This window comes from Pongo abelii, chromosome 6 (genome assembly GCF_028885655.2).
Source record: "Pongo abelii isolate AG06213 chromosome 6, NHGRI_mPonAbe1-v2.0_pri, whole genome shotgun sequence".
Taxonomy (NCBI): Eukaryota; Metazoa; Chordata; class Mammalia; order Primates; family Hominidae; genus Pongo; species Pongo abelii.
The window spans coordinates 13,636,248-13,663,747 of NC_071991.2; the positions used below are offsets into that span (position 1 = coordinate 13,636,248).

General features: G+C 46.7%; 1 protein-coding gene and 1 long non-coding RNA gene across 4 annotated transcripts in view; one reads left to right on the forward strand and one right to left on the reverse strand.

Moving 5' to 3' along the window:
* Positions 1–11,187, reverse strand: part of RCC1L (RCC1 like) — a 33,578-nt gene extending 22,391 nt beyond the window's left edge. For all 3 annotated transcript variants that reach the window (XM_054560379.2, XM_024249429.3, XM_024249428.3), the window contains exons 1-5: positions 10,864–11,187; positions 8,109–8,238; positions 4,204–4,332; positions 2,063–2,129; positions 777–828 (exon numbers count right to left, since the gene is read on the reverse strand). In XM_054560379.2, coding sequence (XP_054416354.1) covers positions 777–828; positions 2,063–2,129; positions 4,204–4,332; positions 8,109–8,238; positions 10,864–11,187 — 702 coding nt within the window. The remainder of the gene's footprint in view (positions 1–776; positions 829–2,062; positions 2,130–4,203; positions 4,333–8,108; positions 8,239–10,863) is intronic.
* A 19-nt stretch (positions 11,188–11,206) lies between these two features.
* LOC129060607 (uncharacterized) lies at positions 11,207–15,236 on the forward strand. Its single transcript, XR_008527410.1, has 4 exons — positions 11,207–11,343; positions 11,907–12,005; positions 13,110–13,293; positions 14,643–15,236. It is a non-coding gene; the product is annotated as an uncharacterized LOC129060607 (long non-coding RNA).
* The last annotated feature ends 12,264 nt before the right edge of the window (positions 15,237–27,500 follow it).

Below are 27,500 nucleotides of genomic sequence, written 5' to 3' on the forward strand. Positions count from 1 at the left end.
AAATAAAACCAAAAAGCCAGCCATATCACAGTATAATTAGTGCTGTGGTGTTCTAGGCCAGTTGTATTTTGCTTTCCATTTTATTCTCATCCCCAGAATAGTGCCTGGCTCATGCATGGTAGGTACCTATAATAAATACTTAAAAGCACATATGCATGAATACAGCAAGTGCTGTGATACTTTTGCCTCAGCTTCCCCAGAGGCTGAGGTTACAGGTGTGAGCCACCACATCCGGCCTCAGTTAGCTTTTTAACTTGTTCACTCACTAGAGTGTCAACCCCAAAAATCTTTTTTTTTTGAGACAGAGTCTTGCTCTGTCATCCAGGCTGGAGTGCAGTGGTGCAATCTCTCAGCTCATTGCAGCCTCCACCTCCCAGGTTCAAGCAATTCCTGTGTCTCAGCCTCCTGAGTAGCTGGGATTACAGGCATGTGCCACCACACCCGGCTAATTTTTGTATTTTTAGTAAAGATGGGGTTTCACCATGTTGGCCAGGATGGTCTGGAACTCCTAACTTCAGGTGATCCACCTGTCTCGGCCTCCCAAAGTGCTGGGATTACAGGTATGAGCCACTACGCCCGGCCCCAAAATCTTATTAAACTTTGTATCCCTAGAATCTAGCATAAATCCTGGCCTATAGTAAGTAGGCTATAATTTTTACTAAAATAATTTAATTCAGAAAATCCCCCTAACAAATTTGCCATCACCCCACCCAAATCTCAACTTTTCAAAAGCACCCCGGGAACAGAACAAGCAGCCCTCGGCCCGTCTCGCTCACCTGGACCACGTGGCCATCGAAGTCCTGCATTCTGTGGATTCTGTGACTTTCGCTACAGCCAGGAACACATTGGGAAGAAGCGAGGGATGCGGTCATGACAAGCACTGGGCAGCCCTTTCCCTGCCGCCCCAACTGATGGTCCATCCCCTCCGCACACACAGTAACTGTTAGGGTAACTCTCAAGGTCAAATTTGAGGTCGAGTCAGGCCTCGGCATGAAAGTAAAGCCGAACAAAATCCTAGGTGATTTTAACACATGGCCAAAGTTGAGAGTGGCATTAAGGCCCTCCAACGTCATACCAGGGAAGTGTTTTTAAACACTAAAATGAAAAGAACGGGCCGGGCGCGGAGGGTCACGCCTGTAAATCCAGCACTTTTAGAGGCCGAGGCGGGCGGATCTCTTGAGGTCAGGAGTTTGAAACCAGCCTGGCCAACATGATGAAACCCCATCTCTACTAAAAATACAAAAAATTAGCCAGCTGCGGTGGCGGACGCCTGTAATCCCAGCTATTCCGGAGGCTGAGACACGAGAATCGCTTGAACCCAAGCAGCGGAGGTTGCAGTGAGCCTAGATCTCACCACTGCACTCCAGCCTGCGTGACACAGAGAGACTCCATCTCAAACAAACAAACAAAAAATAAATAAATAAAAATAAAATGAAAAAAATGAAATAAAAATAAAATGAATAAAGGGGAATGTTTAAAAATCAATTTGGTAAAATAAAAACTTAATTTGTAAAAATTCATCCTAAGAGGGCAGGGCACGGTGGCTCATGCCTGTAATCCCAGCACTTTGGGAGGCCAAGGCAGGCAGATCATTAGGTCAAGAGATGGAAACCATTCTGGCCAATATGGTGAAACCCCATCTCTACTAAAACTACAAAAATTAGCCGGGCGTGCTGGCACGTGTCTGTAGTCCCAGCTACTCAGGAGGCTGAGGCAGGAGAATCGCTTGAACCTGGGAGGCGGAGGTTGCAGTGAGCCGAGATTGTGCCTCTGCACTCTGGCCTGGCGACAGCGCAAGACTCCATCTCAAAAAAAAAAAAAAAAAAATGTATCCGGAGGTTTTACACATTAAAACCAATGCTCATGCCCCCTCCTCTCCCACCACGCTAACGCATGGCGCTCAATCTGAACAGACAGCACTCCCCCAGCTTTCTGCTGAGTTCTCATGGCCCCCTCTCAGGCATGCCTCTGACAGCCCCGCCGGTTTACCACAGTCATCTCCCTAGAAATGTTTTGACACTTAACTCAACATGGCGAAGGGGTAGGCCTTTTAGGAACTCACCTGTAAATTTCATTTTCGACCACCTTTCTTCCACATTGCCCGTAAGAATTGTTTCCCATGCTGAAGACTAAAAATAACACCACCAATTAAATCAGTTCTGCAGGTTTGTGGAATCCTAGAATGTGAGAACTGGAAGGGGTCTCGCTGGTGGTCCCATCCTGGTTAGCTCACCCCCACCCCCCCAACTGCCCCTGGGTTTCCTTCTCCAACTTTCTCAGGCTCTGCAGAAACTCCCAAGGGGCATGGGGTAATCTAGACCCACCTTCCCCTCCTGGCCCTAGATCCACTTCTTGGGAATTCCACCTTCTGAGGCTAGAACCGGACTCCCCACACCTGTCACCAGGCTGCCCTTAACACCAATCCCCTCTAGAAAGAGCTCCTAAATGCAGTGCCTCTGCCCTGTCCGGGAAGTGAGGAGCGTCTCTGCCCAGCCGTCAACTGTCTGGGAAGTGGGGAGCACCTCTGCCTGGCCACTGCCCCATCTGGGAAGTGGGGAGCACCTCTGCCTGGCCACTGCCCCATCTGGGAAGTGAGAAGCACCTTTGCCCAGCCGCTGTGCAACCTTCCAAGTGTGAAGTGACAGCCTTGTCTGTGATCTTTTCTGTCTTCCCCAAGTTTGCATTTTCAACATTAAAGTTTACTTTTTAATTAAAAAAAAAAAAAAGAAAGAAAGAGCTCCTAAATGCCACCTCCACCTTCTCCTACAGAGCACACTCAGCCAGAAAATGAAATTTGAGGCTAGGCACAGTGGCTCATGACTGTAATCTCAGCTTTTTGGGAGGCCAAGGCAGGTGGATCACTTGAGGTCAGGAGTTCGAGGCCAGACTGCCAACATGGTGAAACCCTGTCTCTACTAAAAATACAAAAATTAGCCAAGCACAGTGGTGGGTGCCTGTAGTCCCAGCTACTCGGGAAACTGAGGCAGGAGAATCACCTGAACCCGGGAAGTAGAGGCTGCGGTGAGCTGAGATCGTGCCACTGCCCTCCAGCCTGGGTGGCAGAGCAAGACTCCGTCTCAGATAAAAAAAAAAAAAAAAAGAAAATGAAATGTGAAAAATGTGATCACATTGACCTTTCCCTGGAAAAACCCCTTTTCTAAAAAGGGGCCGTGTTACCCAGGGGCCCAGACTCTGAAAGCCCCCAACCACTTAGAAGATGTGTTAGCAAACAGGCTTCTTTCAATACCAATAGAAAAAGCCCACTTCTGGCCGGGCACAGTGGGTCACATCTGTAATCCTAGCACTTTGGGAGGCCGAGACGGGCGGATCACCTGAGGTCAAGCGTTCAAGACCAGCCTGGCCAATGTGGTGAAACCCCGTCTCTACAAAAAATACAAAAATTAGCCAGGCATGGTGGCGGGCACCTGTAATCCCAGCTACTCGGGAGGCTGAGGCTGGAGAATTGCTTGAACCTGGGAGGCAGAGGTTGCAGTGAGCCAAAATCACACCACTGCACTCCAGCCTGGGGAGCACAGTGAGACTCTGTCTTAAAAAAAAAAAAAAAAAAGAAAAAAAAAAAGAAAAAGCCACCTCTACACACCACCCAGCTCAGTGACTTCATAGCAAATGGATCAGGCTGTCTTGTGTGCAGTTACATTTATAAATACATGTGATTTTCCAAGAACCAGAAAGCAGAGCACATAAGAATCAACAAGGTGGCCAGACGCGGTGGTTCACGCCCGTAATCCCAGCACTTTGGGAGGCCAAGGCGGGTGGATCACGAGGTCAGGAGATTGAGACCATCCTGGCTAACACAGTGAAACCCCGTCTCTACTAAAAATACAAAAAATTAGCCGGGTGTGGTGGCGGGCACCTGTAGTCCCATTCGGGAGGCTGAGGCAGGAGAATGGCATGAACCCAGGAGGCGGTGCTTGCAGTGAGCCGAGATTACGCCACTGCACTCCAGCCTGGGCGACAGAGCGAGACTCGGTCTCAAAAAAATAAAAATAAATAAAAAAGAATCAACAAGATTTGTCCAGCTGTCTTGCGCAATCCCACTGATCAGCTCAGGAAATGCCACGTTTCACTCATTAGATGTGGCTCAATCAAACAAGCCACTCAGGCCTGATCTGAGGCTGAGGCTCCAGTTCACAGTGAAATGGTCCCTGCACTCTTCCATCACCCTTCAATAGGTCAACTCACCTCCTTCCCTGTCAGTCAACACAAGAGAGTGAGCTCGGCCGCAGGAGACCTGCAGCACCCGTGTCTCCTGAGGTCTGTCCAGAGGCAGGGAGACGGGTGAGGGCTCCAACACATACTCGTAGCCCCTTGCTGGAAAAGACACAGGACACTGATTGAGGCATGCATTTCTACCACTGGAAATCATACTGTCCAACTCCACACTACTACACTGGAAAAAAGAGAGTCGGAGGTAGGAAAGACTCATCAAGGCAGGTAAGTTAGCGGCAGAGCGAGGACCAGAAGCCCAACTCCTAGCCCATGGCATGGGCTGCCTCTATGACACGATGCGGATTCCAGAAAAGCATACTTGTTCTTCTGGCCTGGCGCAGTGGCTCACGCCTGTAATCCCAGCACTGTGGGAGGCCGAAGTGGGTGGATCACCTGAGGTCAGGAGTTCGAGACCAGCCTGGCCAAAATAGTGAAACCCCGTCTGTATTTAAAACACAAAAATTAGCAGGGCGTGGTGGCGGGCGCCTGTAATCCCAGCTAATCGGGAGGCTGAGGCAGGAGAATTGTTTGAACCTGGGAGGCGGAGGCTGCAGTGAGCTGAGATCACACCATTGCACTTCAGCCTGGGGGACAAGAGCGAGATTTCATCTGGAAAAAAAAATGCATATTTGGTCTTCTTATTAAAGAAATCTTGGCCGGGCACAATGGCTCATGCCTGTAATCCCAGAGCTTCGCAAGGCCAAAGCAGGTGGATCACTTGAGGTCAGCAGTTCGATACCCACCTGGCCAACATGGTGAAACCCCCATCTGTACTAAAAATACAAAATTAGCCAGACATGATGGTGGACACCTGTAGTCCCAGCTACTCAGGAGGCTGAGGCAGGAGAATTGCTTGAACCCAGGAGGCGGAGGTTGCCAGTGAGCCAAGATTGCACCACTGCACTCCAGCCTTCCGGGAGACAGAGCGAGACACTGTTTCAAAAAAAATACAGAAATACAAAAATCAGCCGAGCATCATGGTGCATGCCTGTGGTCCCAGCTACTTGGGAGGCTGAGGTGGGAGGATCACTTCCAGCTACTTTGGAGGCTGAGGTGGGAGGACCACTTGGGCCAGGGAGATTAAGGCTACAGTGAGCAGTGATCATGACACTGCACTCTAGCATGGGTGACAAGGCAAGACCCTGTCTCCCCTCACCCCCCAAAAAAATTAAACTGTTGGAATTTGCTTCAAATTTATTGAGGGGGAAGGTGGGAAAAATGAAAAAAACAAGATTGGCATGAGTTGATGATGCCTGAAGCTGGTGATGCCACATCATACTACTCTGTACACTTCTGTACATCTAAAATTGCTCTGAATAAAAGGTATAAAAAATGTAATGCGGGCAGGGCACGGTGGCTCACTCCTGTAATCCCACCACTTTGGGAGGCCGAGGCAGGTGGATCACCTGAGGTCGGGAGCTTGAGACCAGCCTGACCAACATGGAGAAACCCTGTCTCTACTAAAAATACAAAATTAGCCAGGCACGGTGGCGCATGCCTGTCATCCCAGCTACTCGGAAAGCTGAGGCAAGTGAATTGCTTAAACCCAGGAGGAGGAGGCTGCGGTGAGCCAAGATCACGCCATTGCACTCCAGCCTGGGCAACAAGAGTGAAACTCTGACTCAAAAAAAAAAAAAAAAATGTAATGTAACATCTTACAGCTAATAAAGGCTTCAATACTGACTTACAAAAGACATCTGATCTATAGGCCGGCCATGGTGGCTCACACCTGTAATCCCAGCACTCTGGGAGACCAAGGCAGGCGGATCACTTGAGGTCAGGAGTTCAACACTAACCTGGCCAACATGGTGAAACCCCCGTCTCTACTAAAATCCCCAAATTAGCCAGGAATGATGATGGGCGCCTGTAGTACCAGCTACGCAGGAGGCCGAGGCAGGAGAATCACCTGAACCCAGGAGGTGGAGGTTGCAGTGAGCCGAGATCGTGCCACTGCACTCCAGCCTAGGTGACAGCAAGACTCCATCTCGAACAACAAAAAAGACATCTGATATAAAATAAATGAAAAAAGACAGAAAACAAAATATATGCTATGTACGTAAAAATGTATTTGTCTGTGAACAAGGGAACAGGAAAAAACAAAAATGAAAGGTTTGTCCAGTATGTATTTCTGGGTAATTTCCTATTTTATTTTATTATTATTTTTTATTTATTTATTTTGAGACGGAGTCTTGCCCCGTCGCCCAGGCTGGAGTGCAGTGGTGCGATCTCAGCTCACTGCAACCTCTGCCTCCCGGTTCAAGCGATTCTCCTGCCCCAGCCTCCCAAGTAGCTGGGATTACAGGAGTGTGCCTCCATGCCCAGCTAATTTTTGCATTTTTAGTAGAGATGGGGTTTCACCATGTTGGTCAGGCTGGTCTCGAACTTCTGACCTCGTGATCCGCCTGCCTTGGTCTCCCAAAGTGGTGGGATTACAGGTGTGAGCCACCGCACCTGGCATTTCCTCTCTATTTTAGGAACTCTCTCTTTTTTTCTTTTTTTTTTTTTAAGAGACATGGTCTTGCTCTGTTGCCCAGGCTGGAGTGCAGTGGCGCAATCATTGCTCACTCAGCCTCAAACTCCTGGGCTCACGCAATCCTCCTACCTCAGCCTCTGGAGTAACTAGGATTATAGGTGCATACCACCATGCTCAGCTAATTCTTTTTCTTTTTTTTTTTTAGAGACAGAGTCTCGCTATGTTGCCCAGGGTGGTCCGGAACTCCAGGCCTCAAGCAATCACTCCCACCTCGGCCTCCCAAAGTGCTGGGATTATAGGCGTGAGCCCCTGTGCCTGGCCAAGGAAATATTTCTTACTGTTCTCATAGTAATTTTTAGCTAATGTCTACTTTTCTGTTTGTTTGTTCAGGACAGTCTCACTCTGTCACTCAGGCTGGAGTGTAGTGGCATGATCTCGACTCACTGCAACCTCCACCTCCCGGGTTCAAGAGATTCTCGTGCCTCAGCCTCCGAAGTAGCTGGGACTATACAGGCGCGTGCCACCATGCCTGGCTAATTTTTTACATTTTTAGTAGAGATGGGGGTTTCACCATGTTGGCCAGGCTGGTCTCGAACTCCTGGCCTCAAGTGATCTGCCCTCCTCGGCTTCCCAAACTGCTGGGATTACAGGCGTGAGGCACCATACCCAGCCAGGCTAACGTCTACTTTTTAAAATGCCATTATAAGTTATTTCTAACATTTTTACAATCCAAGGCTCAAACATTTGGAATAAAGCCTCTATGTTAACAATTTCACTGCCTTTTCCCCCCCAAAACATATTCTAGGCACTGCAGAGTACTTCAGGCTGTCTCCAAGCTAGGAAAAAAAGGTCATCTCTTTCAGGCCACAAGAGAACATCTTTACTTATCTGCAAATGTCAGGTGCTTGCCATTTGCCTGATGGTTCAACATTGTTACCAAACAGGCTAAAAAATAATCTAGCCCAGATGGTTTCAAACAACGTCCCTTTAAGTCTTGTCTATTTCTTTGCTATGGCTTGGTTTATGTAACCGTGTTCTTGAACACCAAAAGGAGGGTTGGGCACTGTGGCTCACGCCTGTAATCACAGCACTTTGGGAAGCTGAGGAGGGTGGATCACCTGAGGTCGGGAGTTCAAGACCAGCCTGGTGAACATAGTGAAACCCCAACTCTACTAAAAATAGAAAAATTAGCCAGGCATGGTGGCGTGCGCCTGTAATCCCAGCTACTCGGGAGGCTGAGGCAGGAGAATCACTTGAACCCGGGAGGTGGAGGTTGCAGTGAGCCAGGATCTCGCCACTGCACTCTAGCCTGGCAACAGACCGAGACTCCGTCTCAAAAAAAATAAAAAAAAAGAGCTTTCTCAGACCAATCCTGGCAGAGAGGAGACAAGGTATGGATGCTCACTTTTATCTTTCCGGCTCCTGTGAAATCCAAGCTGAGAATCTTTGTTGAGTCCCATCCCCCAGACTTTCGTAACATCCGCGGTCTTAGAGGACAGCAATGTGAATCCATAGCCGCAAGCAGCAGACGAAATCTGAAAAGCAGTTCCCACAAAGCATGAACTGATTTATAATGTCAAGTTTGTTCAGTAATAAATGACAGGTTATTTATCAAATCCAAGAACACATACTATTTACGGGGGTTTTGTTTTTGTTTTTGAGACAGTCTCACTCTGTTGCCCAGGCTGGAGTGCAGTGGTGCAATCTCGGCTCACTGCAATCTCCATCTCCCAAGTTCAAGCCTCCCGAGTAGCTGGGACTACAGGTGTGCACACCACGTCTGGCTAACTTCTGTATTTTTAGTAGAGACAGAGTTTCACCATGTTGGCCCAGGTGATCTCAAACTCCTGGCCTCAAGTGATCTGTCCGCCTTGGCTTCCCAAGGTGCTGGGACTACAATGTGTCAGCGACCGTGCCTGGCCCAAGAACATATATTATTAAGACAGCAACTAGCATTTATTGAGCATTTACTATATGTTTGATAAGTATTATCTCATTTAATCTTTATAATCACTCTGTGAAGGGTGATTTACACGTAGACCATAAATATAGTGGTAAATGCCAGCTTACCACTAGGTATTACCATCCCCATTCACCAAGATCAAGACACTATCTAGCAGCAGCTGAGTATGGTGGCTCACACCTGTAATCCCAGCACTTTGGGAGGCCGAGGTGGGCAGATCACTTGAGGTCAGGAGTTCGAGACCCGCTTTGGCCAACACAGTGAAACCCCATCTCTACTAAAAATAGAAAAATTAACTAGGCATGGTGGCGTGCGCCTGTAATCTCAGCTACTCGGGAGGCTGAGGCAGGAGAAGTGCTTCAACCCAGGAGGCAGAGGTTGCAGTGAGCCAAGATGGCGCCACTGCACTCCAGCCTGGGTGACAGAATAAGACTCTGTCTCAAAAACAAAACAAAACAAAACAAAACAAAAAAACACCACCATCTCTTAGCGCGGTAGGTAAGTTGACAAATCTCCTTAGTTTTGAATCCTGGCTCCATCCTTACCAACTGTGTGATCTAAGATAGATTACTTTATCTCTGTATCTGTTTCTCCTTCTCTAAAAAGTAAAGATGATAATAGTACCATCTCTCTCACTGAACTGTTGTGAAGACTAAACGAGTTAATACAGCTAAAGCCCTTATGGGGAATAGTACCCATCTCAAGGTAAGAGCTATATTTTGAGCCTGGGCAACAAAGTGACAACCTGTCTCTATGAAAAAATCAAAATTTAAGCTGGGAATAGTAGCATATGCCTATGGTCCCAGCTACATGGGAGGATGAAGCAGGAGGGTCACTTGAACCCAGGAAGTCGAGGCTGCAGTGACCCATGATCATTCCACTGCACTCCAGCCTGGGCAACAGAGCCAGATCAAAAAAAAAAAAAAAAACCTGTATTTTGTACTTTATTTTGTTATATATATATATATATAGAGAGAGAGAGAGAGAGAGAGAGATGAGTTCTCACTATGTTATCCAGGCTGGTCTCAAACTCTTAGGCTCAAATGATCCTCCTGCCTTGGCCTCCCAAAGTGCTGAAATTACAGGCATGAGCTACCGCACCTGGCCTATATTTTATGCTTTTTGTTGTTGTTGTTTAGTTTTTGTTATTGCTTTTTTTGTTATTATATTTTCTATTTCTTATTGCTGTTAGCAGTAGTATAAGGTAGATGAGAAAGTGTGGCTCCTAAAGATTGAGTAACCTGACTGCATGCTTTTCACTGACACTACACCGTTGCGTTCTCAGGCTACTACCATGAAAAGGAAAACTCAGTACTACAGCTACTGCGAATTTAACACAGTGACAACCCCAAGGTCTTTGTTGGGTGTTTTAACTACACTCTCATCAATCCTCCCTTCACTGACCCGATGAGAAAACCGGGGCTTCCAGTGGGGTTGGATACAGACCAAAGATGGTTTGATTTTAAAATCAATCCTTTTTCAGCCGGGCACATTGGCTCACGCCTGTAATCCCAGCACTTTGGGAGGCCAAGGCGGGCGGATCGTTTGAGTTCAGTTCAAGACCAGTCTAGCCAACATGTCGAAACCCCATCTCTACTAAAAATACAAAAATTTGCCGGGCGAGGTGGCAGGACGATCTCTTGAGCCCAGCAGGTCGAGGCTGCAGTGAGCTATGATACCACTGCACTCCAGCATGAGCGACAGGGCGAGACCCTGTCTCTAAAAAATAAAAAATAATAAAAAAATTCCCTTTCTGAGTTGTTCATTGAAATACCTCAGCTGATATACATTTTCAATGGACTTTTGAATTTTGCTTTCCTAACATCAGAACTCCTGCAGTCACGCTGGCCTGAGTGAGAATCCCACCGCATATAAACAGCTAGCAGCGGTGGCGCCTCGGGCCTCCACCTCTCTGGGCCTCCACTTCCTCCCCTGTAATTGGGGATAACAACTGTCGACTCACTCGGTGCTAAGCGAATGACACGACCCGGCACAATATCTGGCACTGCCACCCAATAAATGTTGATGGCTACCCCTAACGCCTTCCCCTCCTGGGCTTGCAGCCAGCTCGCGGGTCGTCATCCCGGAAGTCTGGCCACCCAAAGGAGCCAACTTCTTGAAGAGAGCCGAACAGGTCGAGGGAGGCCGGGAGTGCGGAAGAGAGAGAGGGAGGGAGGGAGGAAGCCGCGGCCCGCACCTTTTGGTCCAGCTCCAGGCGATAGGGCACGGGCTGGATCCTGCGGCGCGGCCGGGCGCCGGCGCGGGGCCCGGGCCCGGAGCTGGGCACCACAAAGGAGGGCACGCCTAGCGCCCCCGAGAAGCTGAAGCCCCACACGAAGACGCGATCGGCGCGGGCAGCGCGCTCGCCCACGTACTGGAACACGGGCACCTCCGCCTCGGCCTCTGCCGCTTCGCGCCGGCTCCGCGAGCGCCCGGCCGCCGTCCAGTGCCCTCGCACCGGCCCCGGCCCGCTCAGCCGCCGCCCCAGCCGAGCCCCAGCCACCAACGCCACCAGCGCCATCCTCCGTTCCACGCCTCAGCAGCCTCTGGGCGCCGCCATCTTGCGTGACCCTTAACACTACGCCTCGGCGGAAGAGGTTGCGGCCGCCTTTACTCCTGGTTGAAAGCAAAGGCGCTGACGGCCGCCCAAGGCTCAGGGAGGCGGGGCGTGGCGATGGTGAGGGGCGGGGTTAGGATGCTTGTCCCTTAGCAGAACTCCGTGTCCTGTTTTGCTCCCTTGCTATTGCCCCTCGACATTTCCCACCTGGCCTTGCTGCAGCCGTCCCCGCTCCGGTCTGCTCCCACGCCGCCCCAGGCCGTCCTCCAGCGACAGCGAGCTGGAGTGGGCGATTCCCTGCTGCCTTCGCATCCCCTGCCCAGGTCCCCTCAAACCTATCACTCACCTTGAGACAGACAGCTCACTGCAACCACCCCCTCCCGGGTTCAAGTGACTCTCGTGTCTCAGCCTCCCGAGTAGCTGGGACCACAGGCGTACGCCACCACACCCGGCTAATTTTTGTATTTTTAGTAGAGACGGGGTTTCACGATGTTGGCCAGGCTGGTCTTGAACTCCTGACCTCCAGTGATCCACCCACCTCGGGCCTCCCAAAGTGCTGGGATTACAGGCATGAGCTACCACCCCCGGCCTGTGCAGGCCTATTTTATGGAAGGCGACTGGGGAAACCCCACTGATAAAATGTGGTGACCACAAGGCTGCTCATGGAAAGCCTCTTACTACAGGGAGTAAAATTCATGAAGGCACTGAAACCACCAGTCTGCCGGGCTATGAAATCTGTTCTCTGCGGCGGACCCAGTCTTCCAGCACTTTGGAAGACAAAGGTGGGAGAATCACTTGAGAGTTCAAGACCAGCCTGGGCAACACAGTGGGACCCTTTCTCTACAAAAAAATTTAAAAATTAGCTTGGCGTGATGGTGTGCACCTGTGGTGCCAGCTACTTAGGAGACTGAGGCAGGTGGATGGCTTAAGCCCAGGAGTTCGAGGCTGCAGTGAGCCATGATTGCACCACTGCACTCCAGCCAGGACAGCAGAGTGAGACCCTGTCTCTGAAAAAAAAAAATTAAATTAAATGTAAATATAAAAGTAAAAATAAATGTGTCTATGGTCCCACCTGGTAGTAAGTTCCCTGGCACCCAAGGACACATTTGGGATAGATAAACTTAGCCATTCACATCGGTCCCCTTACCCTGTCTCGACCCAGCCAGTATTCAATCAGAACACACACTTTTTGCCACATGGAATTGTAGATGCTAGTGCCACCTTCAAAGATGTAAAAGATTCAGAGGGGTGGTGATTTCTATCCAATGGGTAGCTCCCCATTGAATTCACCTGTTAGGCTCCCAAAAAAACTGATGGATTGGCCAGGCGCAGTGGGTCACGCCTGTAATCCCAGCACTTTGGGAGGCCGAGGCAGGAACATCACGAGGTCAAGAGATGGAGACCATCCTGGCCAACATAGTAAAACCCTGTCTCTACTGAAAATACAAAAATTAGCTGGGCGTGGTGGAACGCACTGTAGTTCCAGCTACTCGGGAGGCTGAGGCAGGAGAATCGCTTGAACCCAGGAGGCGGAGGTTGCAGTGAGCAGAGATTGCACCACTGCACTCCAGCCCGGCGACAGAGCGAGGCTCCGTCTCAAAAAATAAAAAAAGATGGACTGTGGTAGGGGACAGGGGACCACCATACATTTAGGCAAGTGCATGGTCCAACTCATAGCTGCTGTGTCAAGCGTGCCGTCTTTTTTTTTGTTTGTTTGTTTTTTGAGACAGTCTCACTTTATCACCCAGGCTTGAGTACGGTGGCACGATCTTGACTCACTGCAACTTCCACCTCCTAGGTTCAAGCAATTCTCCTGCCTCAGCCTCCCAAGTAGTTGGGATTACACGCGTGCACAACCACACCCGGTTAATTTTTTGTATTTTTAGTAGAGATGGAGTTTCACCATGTTGGCCATGACTGGTTTCCAACTCCTGATCTCAGGTGATCTGCCCGCCTCCACCTCCCAAAGTGCTGGGATTACAGGCCTGAGCCACCACGCCCAGCCATGGCATCTGTTTTACCAGAAGAGATCAACACACCCTCTGAAACATGATACAGGACACTGATCTGGTGAGTGGATTCTTTTCAATCCCTAACAGAAAAGAGGACCAAAAACAGTTTGCTTCTGCATAAAGGAAAGCATTACTCATGAACTGTCCCACTGTGTCACTCCCGACACCACCCACATTAAGTATCTGTTACAGGGGCGGTGGCTTATGCCTGTAATCCCAGCACTTTGGGAGGCCGAGGTGGGCGGATCACGAGGTCAGAAGCTTGAGGCCAGTCTGGCCAACATAGTGAAATCCTGTCTCTACTAAAAATACGCAAAAAATTAGCCGGGTGTGGTGGTGTGTGCCTGTAATCCCAGCTACTCAGGAGGCTGAGGCAGGAAAATCGCGTGAACCCGGGAGGCGGAGGTTGCAGTGAGCCAAGATCGTGCCCCTGCACTCCAGCCTGGGTGACAGAACGAGACTCCATCTCAAAAAAAAAAAAAAAAGCTTATCTCCGTCTCTATTCCTTTATTCCTTATCTCCGTCTTTATTCCTTTATTTTTTATTTTTTTGAGACGGAGTTTCGCTTTTGTTGCCCAGGCCGGAGTGCAGTGGCTTGACCTCAGCTCACTGCATCCTCCACCTCCTGGCTCAAGTGATTCTCCTGCCTCAGCCTCCTGAGTAGCTGGAATTACAGGCGCCCACCACCACGCCCCGCTAATTTTGTTTTGTATTTTTAGTAGAGATGGGGCTCCACCCTATTGGCCAGGCTGGTCTCGGACTTCTGAACTCAGGTGATCCACCCGCCTCGGCCTCCCAAAGTGCTGGGATTACAGGCGTGAGCCACCATGCCCGGCCTATTTATTCATTTATTTACTCATTTTTTAGAGACAGAATTTGGCTGCACTTGAGTTGATAAATCTGAGACATATATTGATAAAGGACAATTATGTAAATATAAATATAGTTAATATTAATAGTTAATATAGGGAATATTTATATATTTACGAAATGCATACACAGTTCAGCTGGGTGGAGTGGCTCATGCCTATAATCCCAGCACTTTGGGAGGCTAAGGCAGGAAGACTGCTTGAGCCCAGGAGTTCAAGACCGGCCTGGCAACATAACAAGACCTTGTCTGTATACAAAATTTAAAAATTAGCCTGGCATGTTGGAGCCCACCTGTGGTCCCAGCTACTTGGGAGACTGAGGCGGGAGGATTCTTGAGCCTGGGAGGTCGAGGCTGTAGTGAGCTGCATTTGCACTACTGCACTCCGGCCTGGGTGACAGAACAAACTCTATCTCAAAAAAAAAAAAAAGAAAAGAAAAATTTTGAACTGTCCTTTCATAAGCAGGACTGTCCTTTTATCTGAGTTTATGTCCTTTCTAGTTTTTTGGTTTTCAACATCTGATTTTTTTTTTTTTCAGAGTCTGGCTTTTTCATCAAGGCTGGAGTGCAGTGGCACTGTCTCGGCTCACTACAACCTCCACCTCCTGGGTTCTAAGTGATTCTCCTACCTCAGCCTCCCTAATAGCTAGGATTACAGGCACTCACCACAATGCCTGGCTAATTTTTGTATTTTTAGTACAGACGGGGTTTCACGATATTGGCCCGGCTGGTCTCGAACTCCTCACCTCAGGTGATCCACCTCCTGACCTCAGGTGATCCACCTGCTTGGCCTCTGTAAGTGCTGGAATTACAGGCATGAGCCATCCCACCTGGCTCAACATCTGGTCTTTTACAAACTCATAATGACAATAGGATAGTAGGTTTTAAAATTTTTTTACTTGTCAATATTTTAATAACCCTATGTGAGTCTCTTAAACTTCTAAAACATTTTACTATTAGAGGATATCCAAAGGACACAAGCCTTGGTTTAGTATTTTGAAGACAAAAGGACAAACTGCAATGTGAACTGCAGCCACGGGGTGGCAATACTTACCCACCAATTCTGTCTCCTGTGAAAGGCTAAAACATCCTAAACGTCTGTTTGGCCAATAAAGAGCTGGATTTGTAGCCACAACTGGGCTTTTCTATTTTGCTATCAAAACTTGGTCGGTTTTGTAGACTGCTTCTATGCTAGAAAATACTTGCTTTTCTGGCTGGGCGTGGTGGCTCACGCCTGTAATCCCAGCACTTTGGGAGGTCGAGGCAGGTAGATCACCTGAGGTCAGGAGTTCAAGACAAGCCTGGCCAACATGGTGAAATGCTATCTCTACTAAAAATACGAAAAAAGTTAGCCGGGCGTGGTGGCAGGCGCCTTTAATCCTAGGTACACAGGAGGCTGAGGCATGAGAAATGCTTGAACCCAGGAGACAGAGGTTGCAGTGAGCCGAGATCGTGCCACTGCTCTCCAGCCTGGGCAACAGAGACAGACTCTGGCTCAAAAACAAACAAACAAACAAACAAAAATGAAAAAAACTTGGCTGGTTTTGTAGACTGGTTCTATGCTAGAAAATACTTGCATTTCTGTCCAAATTTTTGCTTGGAAAAGATGGTACTACTGTCAAACTATCAGCTATCTCAGAGTATCCAAATGTCTGCTAATGTTAGCCAAGCTAATTTCTTTGCCACCTATGATGACATTTTCCTGTACACATTCTAATTATTTTGACGTTTGATGTAGCTGAAATTCTCTAGTCTGGGAAAGAGTGAACTTAACTAACCTTACATTTGTTTGTCTGTTTTTGAGACAGAGTCTCACTCTGTTGCCAGGCTGGAGTGCGGTGGCAGGATCTTGGCTTACTGCAACTTCCTCCTCCCAGATTCAAGCGATTCTCCTGCCTCAGCCTCCAAGTAGCTGGGATTACAGGGACCTGCCACCACGACCGGCTAATTTTTGTATTTTTAGTAGAGTCGGGATTTCACCGTGTTGGCCAGGGTAGTCTTGAACTCTTGACCTCAAGTGATCTACCTGCCTTGGCCTCCCAAAGTGCTGGGATAACAGGCATGAGCCATGGTGCCCAGCCTAAACTTAAATGTTTTTATTTGTATTATTATTAACTTTAATTATACAATTAATGTATCATGCAGTTCCTTGTTAAAAAATAATAATAAATCAGCCGGGAGCAGTGGCTCATGTCTGTAATCTCAACACTTTGGGAGGCTGAGGCGGGCGGATCACCCTACGTCAGGAGTTCGAGACCAGCCTGGCCAACATGGTGAAACCCAGTCTCTAATAAAAATACAATAATTAGCTGGGCGTGGCGGTGGGCGCCTATAATCTCAGCTACTTGGGAGGCTGAGGCAGGAGAATCACTTGAACCTGGGAGGTGGAGGTTGCAGTGATCCAAGATTATGCCACTGCACTCCAGCCTGGGCGACAGAGCAAGACTCCATCTCAAAAAATAATAATAATAAATTTAAAAATATTATATATGGGTACGACTAAAGGCTCCTTTAACCACAGTCTCACATATACATCTTGCCATATAAAAAACATTATTTTGGCCAGGTGTCATGGCTCACATCTGTAATCCCAACACTTTGGGAGGCCAAGGCTGGAGGATGGCTTGAGGCCAGGAGTTTGAAACCAGCCTGGGCAATAGTGAAACTCCGTCCCTAAAAAATTTTTAAAAATCAGCCGAGTGTGATGGTGTGTGCCAGTAGCTACTTGGGAAGCCCAGGCAGGAGGATTGCTTGAGTTTAGGAGTTCAAGACCAGCTTGGGCAACACAGCAAGACTCCCATCTCAAAAAATAAAGTAAAATAAATAAAAATTTATTGAAAATAATAATAAATAAACATGTTAATATACATATTCTAAGAGATGACCAAAAAATAAAAATAATTTTTAAAATGTTAATAGATGTTTTCCATTTGTTTTTCATAAGTTGTGCTTCAATATTATGAGTGGGATTTGCTTTTACATATCCCCCTGTTACACAACTTGGTTTTTTTTTTCCCAGACAAGGTCTCACTCTGTCAACCAGGGTGGAGTACAGTGGTGCCATCGTAGCTCACTGCAGCCTCTGCAGATTCAATCTTGCCAGCTCTCGTGATCCTCCTACCTCAGCCTCCCAAGTAGCTAGGACTACAGGCACGCCCCACCACACCTGGACATTTTTTTAAATTTTTTGCGGAGACGGGGGTCTCTCTATGTTGCTCAGGCTGGACTCCAACTCCTGGGCTCAAGCAATCCTCCTGCCTCAGCTTCCCAAAGTGCTGGGATTATAGGCATAAGCCACTGTGCCCGGCCCACGTTTTTTAAATGTTTGCCAATCTGCTACTTGAAACATATCTCATTTTTTATTTACTTTATATTTCTGTAATCTCTGGAAAAGTTGAACATCTTGTAGTTTCACGTCTCCTCTACTGAGAATTGCAAATCTACTCATATCCTTGGTGACATTTCTATTGGGTTGTCTCTCTTTTTTTTTTTTTTTTTTTTGAGACAGAGTCTCACTCTGTGGCCCAGCGCCCAGGCTGGAGTGCAGTGGTCCGATCTCGGCTCACCACAACCTCTGCCTCATGGGTTCAAGTGATTCTCATGTCTCAGCCTCCTAAGTACCTGAGACTGCAGGCGTGCCCCACCATGCCTGGCTAATTTTTGTATTTTTAGCAGAGACGGGGTTTCACCATTTTGGCCAGGCTGGTCTCAAACTCCTGACCTCAGGTGATCCGCCCGTCTCAGCCTCCCAAAGTGCTGGGATTACAGGCGTGAGCCACCACCGTGCCTATACTGGGTTGTTTGTCTCTTATTACTTTGTAGGAGTACTTGATATATTTGCATAAAACCCTTCATTACCTGTCTAAATACTTTCTCTTGTCTTTTTTTTTTTTTTTTTTGAGACTGAGTTTTGCTCTTGTTGTCCAGGCTGGAGTGCAACGGTGCGATCTTGGCCCACTGCAACCTCCGCCTCCCAGGTTGAAGCAATTCTCCCGCCTCAGCCTCCCGAGTAGCTGGGACCACAGGCATGCACCACCACGCCTAGCTAATTTTTTTTTTTTTTTTGTATTTTCAGTAGAGACGGGGTTTCTCCAAGTTGAGGCTGGTCTCAAACTCCTGACCCCAGCTGATCCGCCCACCTCGGCCTCCCAAAGTGCTGGGACCACAGGCGTGAGCCACCGTGCTCGGACTCTTGTCTTTTTACTTAATTTTTTTTTTTTTGAGATGGAGTCTCACTGTGTTGCCCAAACTAGAGTGCGGTGGCTCAACATCGGCTCACTGCAACCTCCGCCTTCCGGGTTCAAGTGATTCTCCTGCTTCAGCCTCCCAAGTAGCTGGGTTCACAGGTGCCTGCCACCATACCTGGCTAATTTTTTTTGTATTTTTAGTAGAGACGGGGTTTCACCATGTTGGCCAGGCTGGTCTTGAACTCCTGACCTCAAGTGATCTGCCCACCTTGGCCTCCCAAAATGCTGGGATTACAGGTGTAAGCCACCGCGCCAAGCCCTTTTTACTTAATTCATGGTGTCTCTTGTCATACAAAATTTTATCTTGATGTAGTCAGCGTTATTAATCCTATTCATTAGCGTTTTGGTTTTCTGTATCATGTTAACGAAGAATGTCTATTACCCAAGGTATAAAGATAATTTTTCTATTTTTTGTAGAGACAGGGTTTCGTCATGTTGTTCAGGCTGGTCTCAAACTCCTGGGCTCAAGCAATCCTCTCACCTTGGCCACCCAAAGTGTATAGGCCTGAGCCACTGTGGCTGACCTACTTTCATTTTTTATATCCAGGGTTTCATTTGTTTGTTTTGGGACAGAGTCTCACTTTGTCACCCAGGCTAGAGCACAATGGCGCTATCTTGGCTCACTGCAACCTCCGACGCCCGGGTTCAAGCGATTCTCATGCCTCAGCCTCCGGAGTAGCTGGGACTACAGGCGCCCGCCACCACACCTGGCTAATTTTTGTATTTTTAGTAGAGATGGGGTTTCACCATGTTGGCCAGGCTGGTCTCAAACTCCTGACCTTGTGATCTGCCCACCTCAGCCTCCCAAAGTGCTGGGATTACAGGCGTGAGCCACTGCGCCCAGCTATATTCAGGTTTAGAGCTGACTTTTATGAATGGCATGATGCCAGGCAGCATACTTGTTAATATTTTTTCCAAAGGCATGTCTGATTGTCCATAATAATTTATTGGCTAGTAAGGGCTTTATCTGAAGATTCAAGATGCCATTTATAGCATATGGTTAATTTCCAAAAATACATAGGTCAATTTTATGGAAGCTATTTATTTCTACTGCTTTATTCTTATATTAATGTGACAAGGTTTCAATGGCTGCAACTTTATAATATGTTCTGATTTTTATTCAGTCAAATGTCTTCTTTGTTCTTGTCTATTCCTTTACAAAAATGCCTTTGCTATTCATAACATTTACTTTCATATAAATTTTAAAATCATCTTGACAAGCTGCATTAAAAATCCCACTAGGATTTTGATTGAAATTACATTAAATTCCTAGGCTCATTGTGAGAAATTAACTAGGAGAAATCACATTTTACAATCTTCAGTCTTCCCATTCAGAAACGTGGTATCTACTGGCCCAGCATGGTGGCTCTGCCTGTAATCCTGGCACTTTGGGAGGCTGAGGTGGGTGGACAACTTGAGATCAGGAGTTGGAGACCAGCCTGGCCAACATGGTGAAACCCCGTTTCTAGTACAAATACAAAAAAATTAGCCAGGCGTGGTGGGGTGCACCTGTAATCACAGCTACTTGGCAGGCTGAGGCAGGAGAATCACTTGAACCCGGGAGGAGGAGATTGGATGAGCCGAGATTGCGCCACTGCACTACAGCCTGGGTGACAGAGAGAGACTCTGACTCAAAAAAGAAAAAAGAAAAGAAAAGAAAAAAGAAACGTGGTACTACTCATGTTACGATTGGCTTCAGTCATCTACTTCAGTGGATTCAACTCTCTGCTTGTAGATAAATTATTTCCATTTCCTGAGAAAATAATCCGCCTATTTTTTAGGCCAGTGGTCTCCAAATTATTTTGATTACACATTCCTGGCCAGGCGTGGTGGCTCACACCGTAATCCCAGCACTTTGGGAGGCCGAGGTAGGTGGATACCTTGAACCCTGGAGTTTGAGGCCAGCCTGGGCAGCATAGCAAAATCCTGTCTCTACAGAAAAATACAAAAATTAGCCTATAGTCCCAGCTACTCGGGAGGCTGAGGTGGGAGGATCGCTCGAGCCCAGGATGTGGAGGTTGCAGTGAGCCAAGATTGTGCCACTGCACTCCAGCCTGAGCAACAGAATGAGACCCTGTCTCAAAAAAAAAAAAAATAATAATAATAATAAATAAAGGAGCTTAAATTGATTCTTTTTTTTTTTTTCTTGAGACGGAGTCTCACTCTTGTCACCCAGGCTGGAGTGCAGTGGTGCGATCTCCATTCACTGCCACCTCCGCCTCCCGGGTTCAAGCAATTCTCCTGCCTCAACCTCCCAAGTAGCTGGGATTACAGGCACCTGCCACCACACCCAGCTAATTTTTTGTATTTGTAGTGGAGACAGGGTTTCACTATGTTGGCCAGGCTGGTCTTGAACTCCTGACCTTGTGATCCGCCCACCTCGGCCTCCCAAAGTGTTTGGATTTCAGGCGTGAACCACTGTGCCTGGCCAAATTGATTCTTATGAGTAAAATTTGCGAGCATGAAAAAATACATATAAATTATTTACATATACTATTATACTAATATATACTTTATAAAATATACCAAGGAATATTTTAAATAAGATAAAGATTAAATAAATAATAGTTTTATTTTTTCTTTTAAAGGTATTTTTATTTTAAATGTTTGTAGGAAACAATAGTTTTAAAGCAAATATTTTATTTTCATTTTTAATCCATTTGCTCTCATTAAGGACAGTAGTGGTGGCCGGGCATGGTGGCTCACGCCTGTAATCCCAGCACTTTGGGAGGCCAAGGCAGGTGGATCACCTGAGGTCAGGAGTTTGAGACCAGCCTGGCCAACATGGTGAAACCCTGTCTCTACTGAAAATATAAAACTATCCGAGTGTGGTGGCACATGCCTGTAGTCCCAGCTACTCAGGAGGCTGAGACAGGAGAATGGCTTGAACCCAGGAGGCGAAGGCTGCAGCCGAGATCACGCCACTGCCCTCCAGCCTGAGCAAGACAGAGTGAGACTCCATCTCAGAAAAAAGAAAAGAAAACAGTAGTTATAATACAAATATTTTCTTGTGGTTTTTAATCCATTTGCTCTCATTAAAAACAGTAGTAGTGGCCAGGTGCAGTGGCTCACACCTGTAATCTCAGCACTTTGGGAGGCTGAGGTGAGTGGATCTCTTGAGGCCAGGAGTTCAAGACCAGTTGGGGAAAAAAACCAAGCTAAAACTTCACTCCTAATAGAAACACTATATTCATTGAGCAACAATTCCCTTTCTCCTCTTCTACCCAGCTTTTGGTGACCTCTAATCTACTTTTTGTCTCTATGAATTTGCCTATTCTAAGTACTTCATGTAAGTAAAATAACACTTTTTTTCTTTTCTTTTTTTTTTTTTTTAATAGGCAGGGTCTTGCTCTGTTGCTCAGGCAGTAGAGTGGCACGATCACAGCTCACTGCAGCCTCAAATTCCTGGGCTCAAGGGATCCTCCCACCTCAGCCTCTCAAGTAGCTAGGACTGTAGGCACACACCACTACACCCAGTTAAACTTTAAAAATAAATTTTTTTGGCTGGGCACAGTGGCTCACATCTGTAATCCCAGCACTTTGGGAGGCCAAGGAGAGCAGATCACCTGAGGTCAGGAGTTTGAGACCAGCCTGGCTGACATGGTGAAACCCCGCGTCTACTAAAAATACAAACAATTAGCCAGGCATGGTGGCGGGTGCCTGTAATCCCAGCTACTCGGGAGGCTGAGGCAGGAGAATTGCTTGAACCTGGAAAGTGGAGGCCTCAGTGAGCCGAGATCGTGTTATTGCACTCCATCCAGCCTGGGCAACAAAAGCAAAACTCCATCTCAAAAATATAAATAAATAGGGGCCGGGCGCGGTGGCTCATGCCTGTAATCCCAGCACTTTGGGAGGCCGAGGCAGGCGGATCACGAGGTCAGGAGATCAAGACCACTCTGGCTAACACGGTGAAACCCCATCTCTACTAAAAATACAAAAAATTAGCCAGGCGTGGTGGTGGGCACCTGTAGTCCCAACGACTTGGGAGACTGAGGCAGGAGAATGGCGTGAACCCAGGAGGCAGAGCGTGCAGTGAGCTGAGATTGCGCCACTTTACTCTAGCCTGGGCGACAGAGCGAGATTCTGCCTCAAAAAAAAAAAAAATATATATATATATATATATATAGATAGATAGATAGATAGATAGATAGCTAGATAGATAGAGATAGATAGATATGTAAATAAATAAATAAATTTTGAGGGGGGTAAAGATGTTATCTCGCTATGTTGCCCACACTGATCTCAAACTCCTAGCCTCAAGCAATCCTCCCATCTCAGCCTCCCAAAGCAACATTTGTCCTTTTGCGTCTGTATTACTTCATGTGGCATAATGCTGTCAAGGTCCTTTCATGTTGTAAGATGTAGCAGAACTTCATTCCTTTTTTTTTTTTAATTTCAGCTCACTGCAACTTCTGCCTCCTGGTCTCCTGCCATCACTCCCAGCCATCCTCCCACCTCAGCCTCCTGAGTAGCTGGGACTACAGGCACGCACCCCCAAGCTAGGCTTATTTTGTATTTTTAAATAGAAACAGGGTTTTGTCATGTTGCCCAGGCTGGTCTCGAATTCCTGAGCTCAGGTGATTCACCTGCCTCAAACTCCTGGGCTCAAGTGGTCTGCTCACCTCAGCCTCCCAAAGTGTGGGGATTACAGGAGTGAACCACCACGCCTGGCCCTTTGCCTATTTTATTTTATTTTATTTTGTTTTATTTTATTTTATTTGAGACAGAGTCTCGCTCTGTCATCCAGGCTGGAATGCAGTGGTGCAGTTTCAGCTCCTGCAACTTCCAACTTCCACCTCCCGGCTTCAAGCGATTCTCCAGCCTCAGCCTCCTGAGTAGCTGGGATTACAGACGTGAGCCACCACACCAGGCTAATTTTTGTATTTTTAGTAGAGACGGGGTTTCACCATGTTGGCCAGGCTGGCCTTGAATTCCTGACCTCAGGTGACCCTCCTGCCTTGTCCTCCCAAAGTGTTGGGATTACTGGCATGAGCCACCGTGCCCAGCCCCTTTTCCCATTTTAGAATTGGGTCGTGTGGGGTATTGTTGTTTCTGCTATTGTTGTTGAGTTATAGGAGTTCTTTATATATACTGGATATTAATCCCTTATCAGATATATAATTGGCAGATATTTTCTCACATCCTGTGGGACTCTGTTGATGGTGTCCTTTGATGCCTAAAAATTTTCCATTTTAATGAAGTTCAATATACCTATACCAAATCTAATGTCATAAAATTTTCCCCCATTTGCTTTTAAGAGTTTTATAGTCTGGGCACGGTGGCTCAAGCTTGTATGTAATTCCAGCACTTTGGGAGGCCAAGGTGGGCAGATCACTTGAGCCCAGGAGTTCAAGACCAACGTGGGCAACATGGTGAGACGCCATCTCTACAAAAAACAAAAACAAAAGTTAGCTGGGCGTGGTGGCACACACCTATAGTCCCAGCTACTCAGGAGGCTGAGGTGGAAGGATTACTTGAACCTGGGAAATTTGAGGCTGCAGTGAGCCATGATGGTGCCACTGTATTCCAGCCTGGGTGACAGAACAATACTTTGTCTCAAAAAAAAGAAAGAGGAAAAAAAGAATTTTGTAATTTTGGCTAATACATTTAGCTCTTTCATTCAGTTTGATTAATTTTTGTATATCATGCAAGGTAAGGTAAGGATGCCACTTCATTTTTTTGCATGTGGCTATCCAGTTTTCCCAGCACCATTTATTGAAAAGACTGTCCTTTCCCTATTGAATGGTCTTGGTACGCTTGTCAAAAATCATCTGACCATATGTGTGAGGGTTTATATCTGGGATTTCTATTCTATTCCATATGTCTGTCTTTATGCCAGTACCAAACTGTTTTGATTACAGTAGCTTTGTAATAAGTTTTGAAATCAGGAACTGTGAATCATCCAATTTTGTTTTTCCTTTTAGAAATGATTTTGGCTATTCATCATCCCTTGAGATTCCATACACATTTTTTTATGAGACAGAGTCTTGCTCTTTCACCCAGGCTGAAGTGCAGTGGCATGATCTTGGCTAACTGCAACCTCCACCTTTTGGGTTCAAGCGATTTTTGTGCCTCAGCCTCCTGAGTAGCTGGGATTACAGGCACCTGCTATGATGCCCGGCTAATTTTTGTTTTTGTTTTTTGTAGAGATGGGGGTCTCACCACATTGGCCAGTTTGACCTCAAACTCCTGGCCTCAAGTGATCTGCCGAACTCGGCCTCCCAAAAGTGCTGGGATTACAGGCATGAACCACCGTGCCTGACCTGTAGAAAGGTTTTAAACTATAATTTCAATGTCTTTAATAGTTATAGGGCTATTCAAGTTATCCTTTTCTTCTTGAGTGAGCTTTGGTAATTGGTGTCTTTCAAGAAATATGTCCATTTCATCTAAGTTGTTGAATTTAATACCATAATCTTGCTTATAGTTTTCCCTTATTATCCTTTTAATGCCTGTAGAATCTGTAGTGATTTCATCTCTTTAATTCCTAATATTGTTAAGTTGTGTCTTCATTTTTTTTCTGTCCAGTCTAGCTAGAAGTTTGTCAATTTCATGCACATCCCACAAAAGCAGCTTTGGCTCATTGATTTTCTCTACTGTTTTTCTGTTTTCTGTTTCATTGCTTTCAGATTTTACCTTTATTAGTCCCTCTCCTCTCTCCTGCTTAATTTGTATTTAATTTTCTCTTAATTTTCTTGTTCCTTAAGTAGTTGAATTTATTAATTCAAGGCATTTTCTTTTTCCTAATATAGGTGTTCTGTGCGGCATCTCACCAATTCTGATGTGTGTATGTGTTTTTATTTTCATTTAGTTCAAAAGACTTTCTAATATCCCTTTTCATTTCTCCTTTATTCCATAGCTTATTTAGAAGTGTGTTATTTGGTCTCCAAATATTTGGGGATTTGTCAAGCATCTTTCTGTTATTAATGTCTTTTCTTTTTCTTTTTTTTGAGACAGGGTCTCACTCTGTTCCCCAGGCTGGAGTACAGTGGCGTGATCTTGGCTCACTGCAACCTCCACCTCCTGGGTTTCAAAGCGATTCTCCCACCTCAGTCTCCCAAGTAGCTGGCACTATAGGCTCATGCCACCATGCCTGGCTTATTTTTTGTATTTTTAGTAGAGATGGGGTTTCCCCATGTTGGCCAGGCTGGTCTCCAACTCCTGATCTCAAGTGATCTGCCTGCCTCGGCCCCCCAAAGTGCTGGGATTACAGGCGTGAGTCTCTGCACCCGGCCTGGTTTATAGTTTTTATTATGTTCGGACAATTGTCTCTCCTCTCCTTTACAGATTTCAATTATTTGTATATTAGGTTACTTGAAGTTGTCCCAAAGCTCATTAATGTTTTTTTTTTCTAATTCTTTTTTCTCTGTGTGTTTTTCTCGTTGTGGTAGTTACTATTGCTGTGCCTTCAAATTCACTAACCTTTTCTTCTACAATGTCTAATTTGTCATTAATCCCATCCAGTGTACTTTTTAGAAAAAAATCTCATTGTAGGCTGGGTGCAGTGGCTCACGCCTATAATTCCAACACTTTGGGAGGCTGAGGTGGGAGGATCACTTGAGGTCAGGAGTTCGAAACCAGTCTAGCCAACATGGTGAAATCCCATCTCTACTAAAAATACAAAAATTAGTCGGGCGTGGTGGCATGATCTGTAATCCCAGCTACTTGGGAGGCTGAGGCAGGAGAATCACTTGAGCCTGGGAGACAGAGGATGCAGTGAGCCAAGACTGAATCACTGCACTCCACCCTGGGCAACAGAGCGAGACTCCGTTGCAGAAAAAAAAACCTCATGTAGGTTTTATCTATAGAAGTTCAATTTGGAGGCCGGGCGTGGGTGCCTCACACCTGTAATCCCAGCACTTTGGGAGGCCGAGGCAGGTAGATCGTGAGGTCAGGAGATCGAGACCATCCTGGCTAACATGGTGAAACCCCGTCTCTACTAAAAAATACAAAAAAATTAACCGGGCATGGTGGTGGGCGCCTGTAGTCCCAACTACTCGGGAGGCTGAGGCAGGAGAATGGTGTGAACCCAGGAGGCAGAGCTTGCAGTGAGTGGAGATCGCACCACTACACTGCAGCCTGGGCGACAGAGCGAGACTCCATCTCAAAACAAAAAGAAGTTCTATTTGGGTCTTCTTAATATTTCCCACATCTCTAGTTAACTTCTGAGCATTTGAAATAGTTATAATAACTGTTTCAATGTCCTTTTCTGCTAATACTAATATCTGGATGAGTTCTGGGTTGATTTACATTGTTTACTCTCCTCATTACCAGTCACATGTTCCTGTTTCTTTGTATGTCAGTAATCCTTGCTTGGACACCAGACACTGTGAATTTTACCTTTCTTGAAGCTGGATATATTTGTATTACCAGAACTCTTCTTGAGCTGTGTTCTGGAATACAGTTAAGTTACTTGGAAACCATGCCGAGCACAGTGGCTCATGCCTGTAATCCCAGCACTTTGGGAGGCCAAGGCAGAAGGATCATTTGAGGTCAGGAGTTTGAGACCAGCCTGGCCAACATGGTGAAACCTCGTCTCTACTAAAAATGCAAAAAAATTAGCTGGCTTTGGGAGGCCAAGGCAGGCAGATCATGAGGTCAGGAGTTCGAGACCAGTCTGGCCAACACAGTGAAACCCCATCTCTACTAAAAATACAAAAAATTAGCCGGGTGTGGTGGTGTGCACCTGTAATCCCAGCTACTCGGGAGGCCGAGGCAGGAGAATCGCATGAACCCAGGAGGCAGAGGTTGCAGTGAGCTGAGATTGAGCCACTGCACTCCAGCCCCAGGCAACAGTGTAAGACTCTGTCTCCAAAAAAAAAATTAGCTGGGTATGGTGGTTCACACCTGTAATCCCAGCTACTAGGGAGGCTGAGGCAGGAGAATCGTTTGAACCTGGGAAACAATGGTTGCAGTGAGCCGAGATTGCGCCACTGCACTCCAGCCTGGGAGATTCTGTCTCAAAAAAAAAAAAAAAAAAAAAAAAAAAAAAAAAAAAGCTACTTGGGAACCATTTGATGCATTCAAGTCTTGCTGTTATGCTCTGTTAGGTGGGTATTAGGCAGTGTGCAATCTAAGGCTAATTTTCCCCTCTAATGAGGCAAGACCTTGCTTAGTCCTCTACCCAATGACCTGTGAATTCTGAACAGGCAT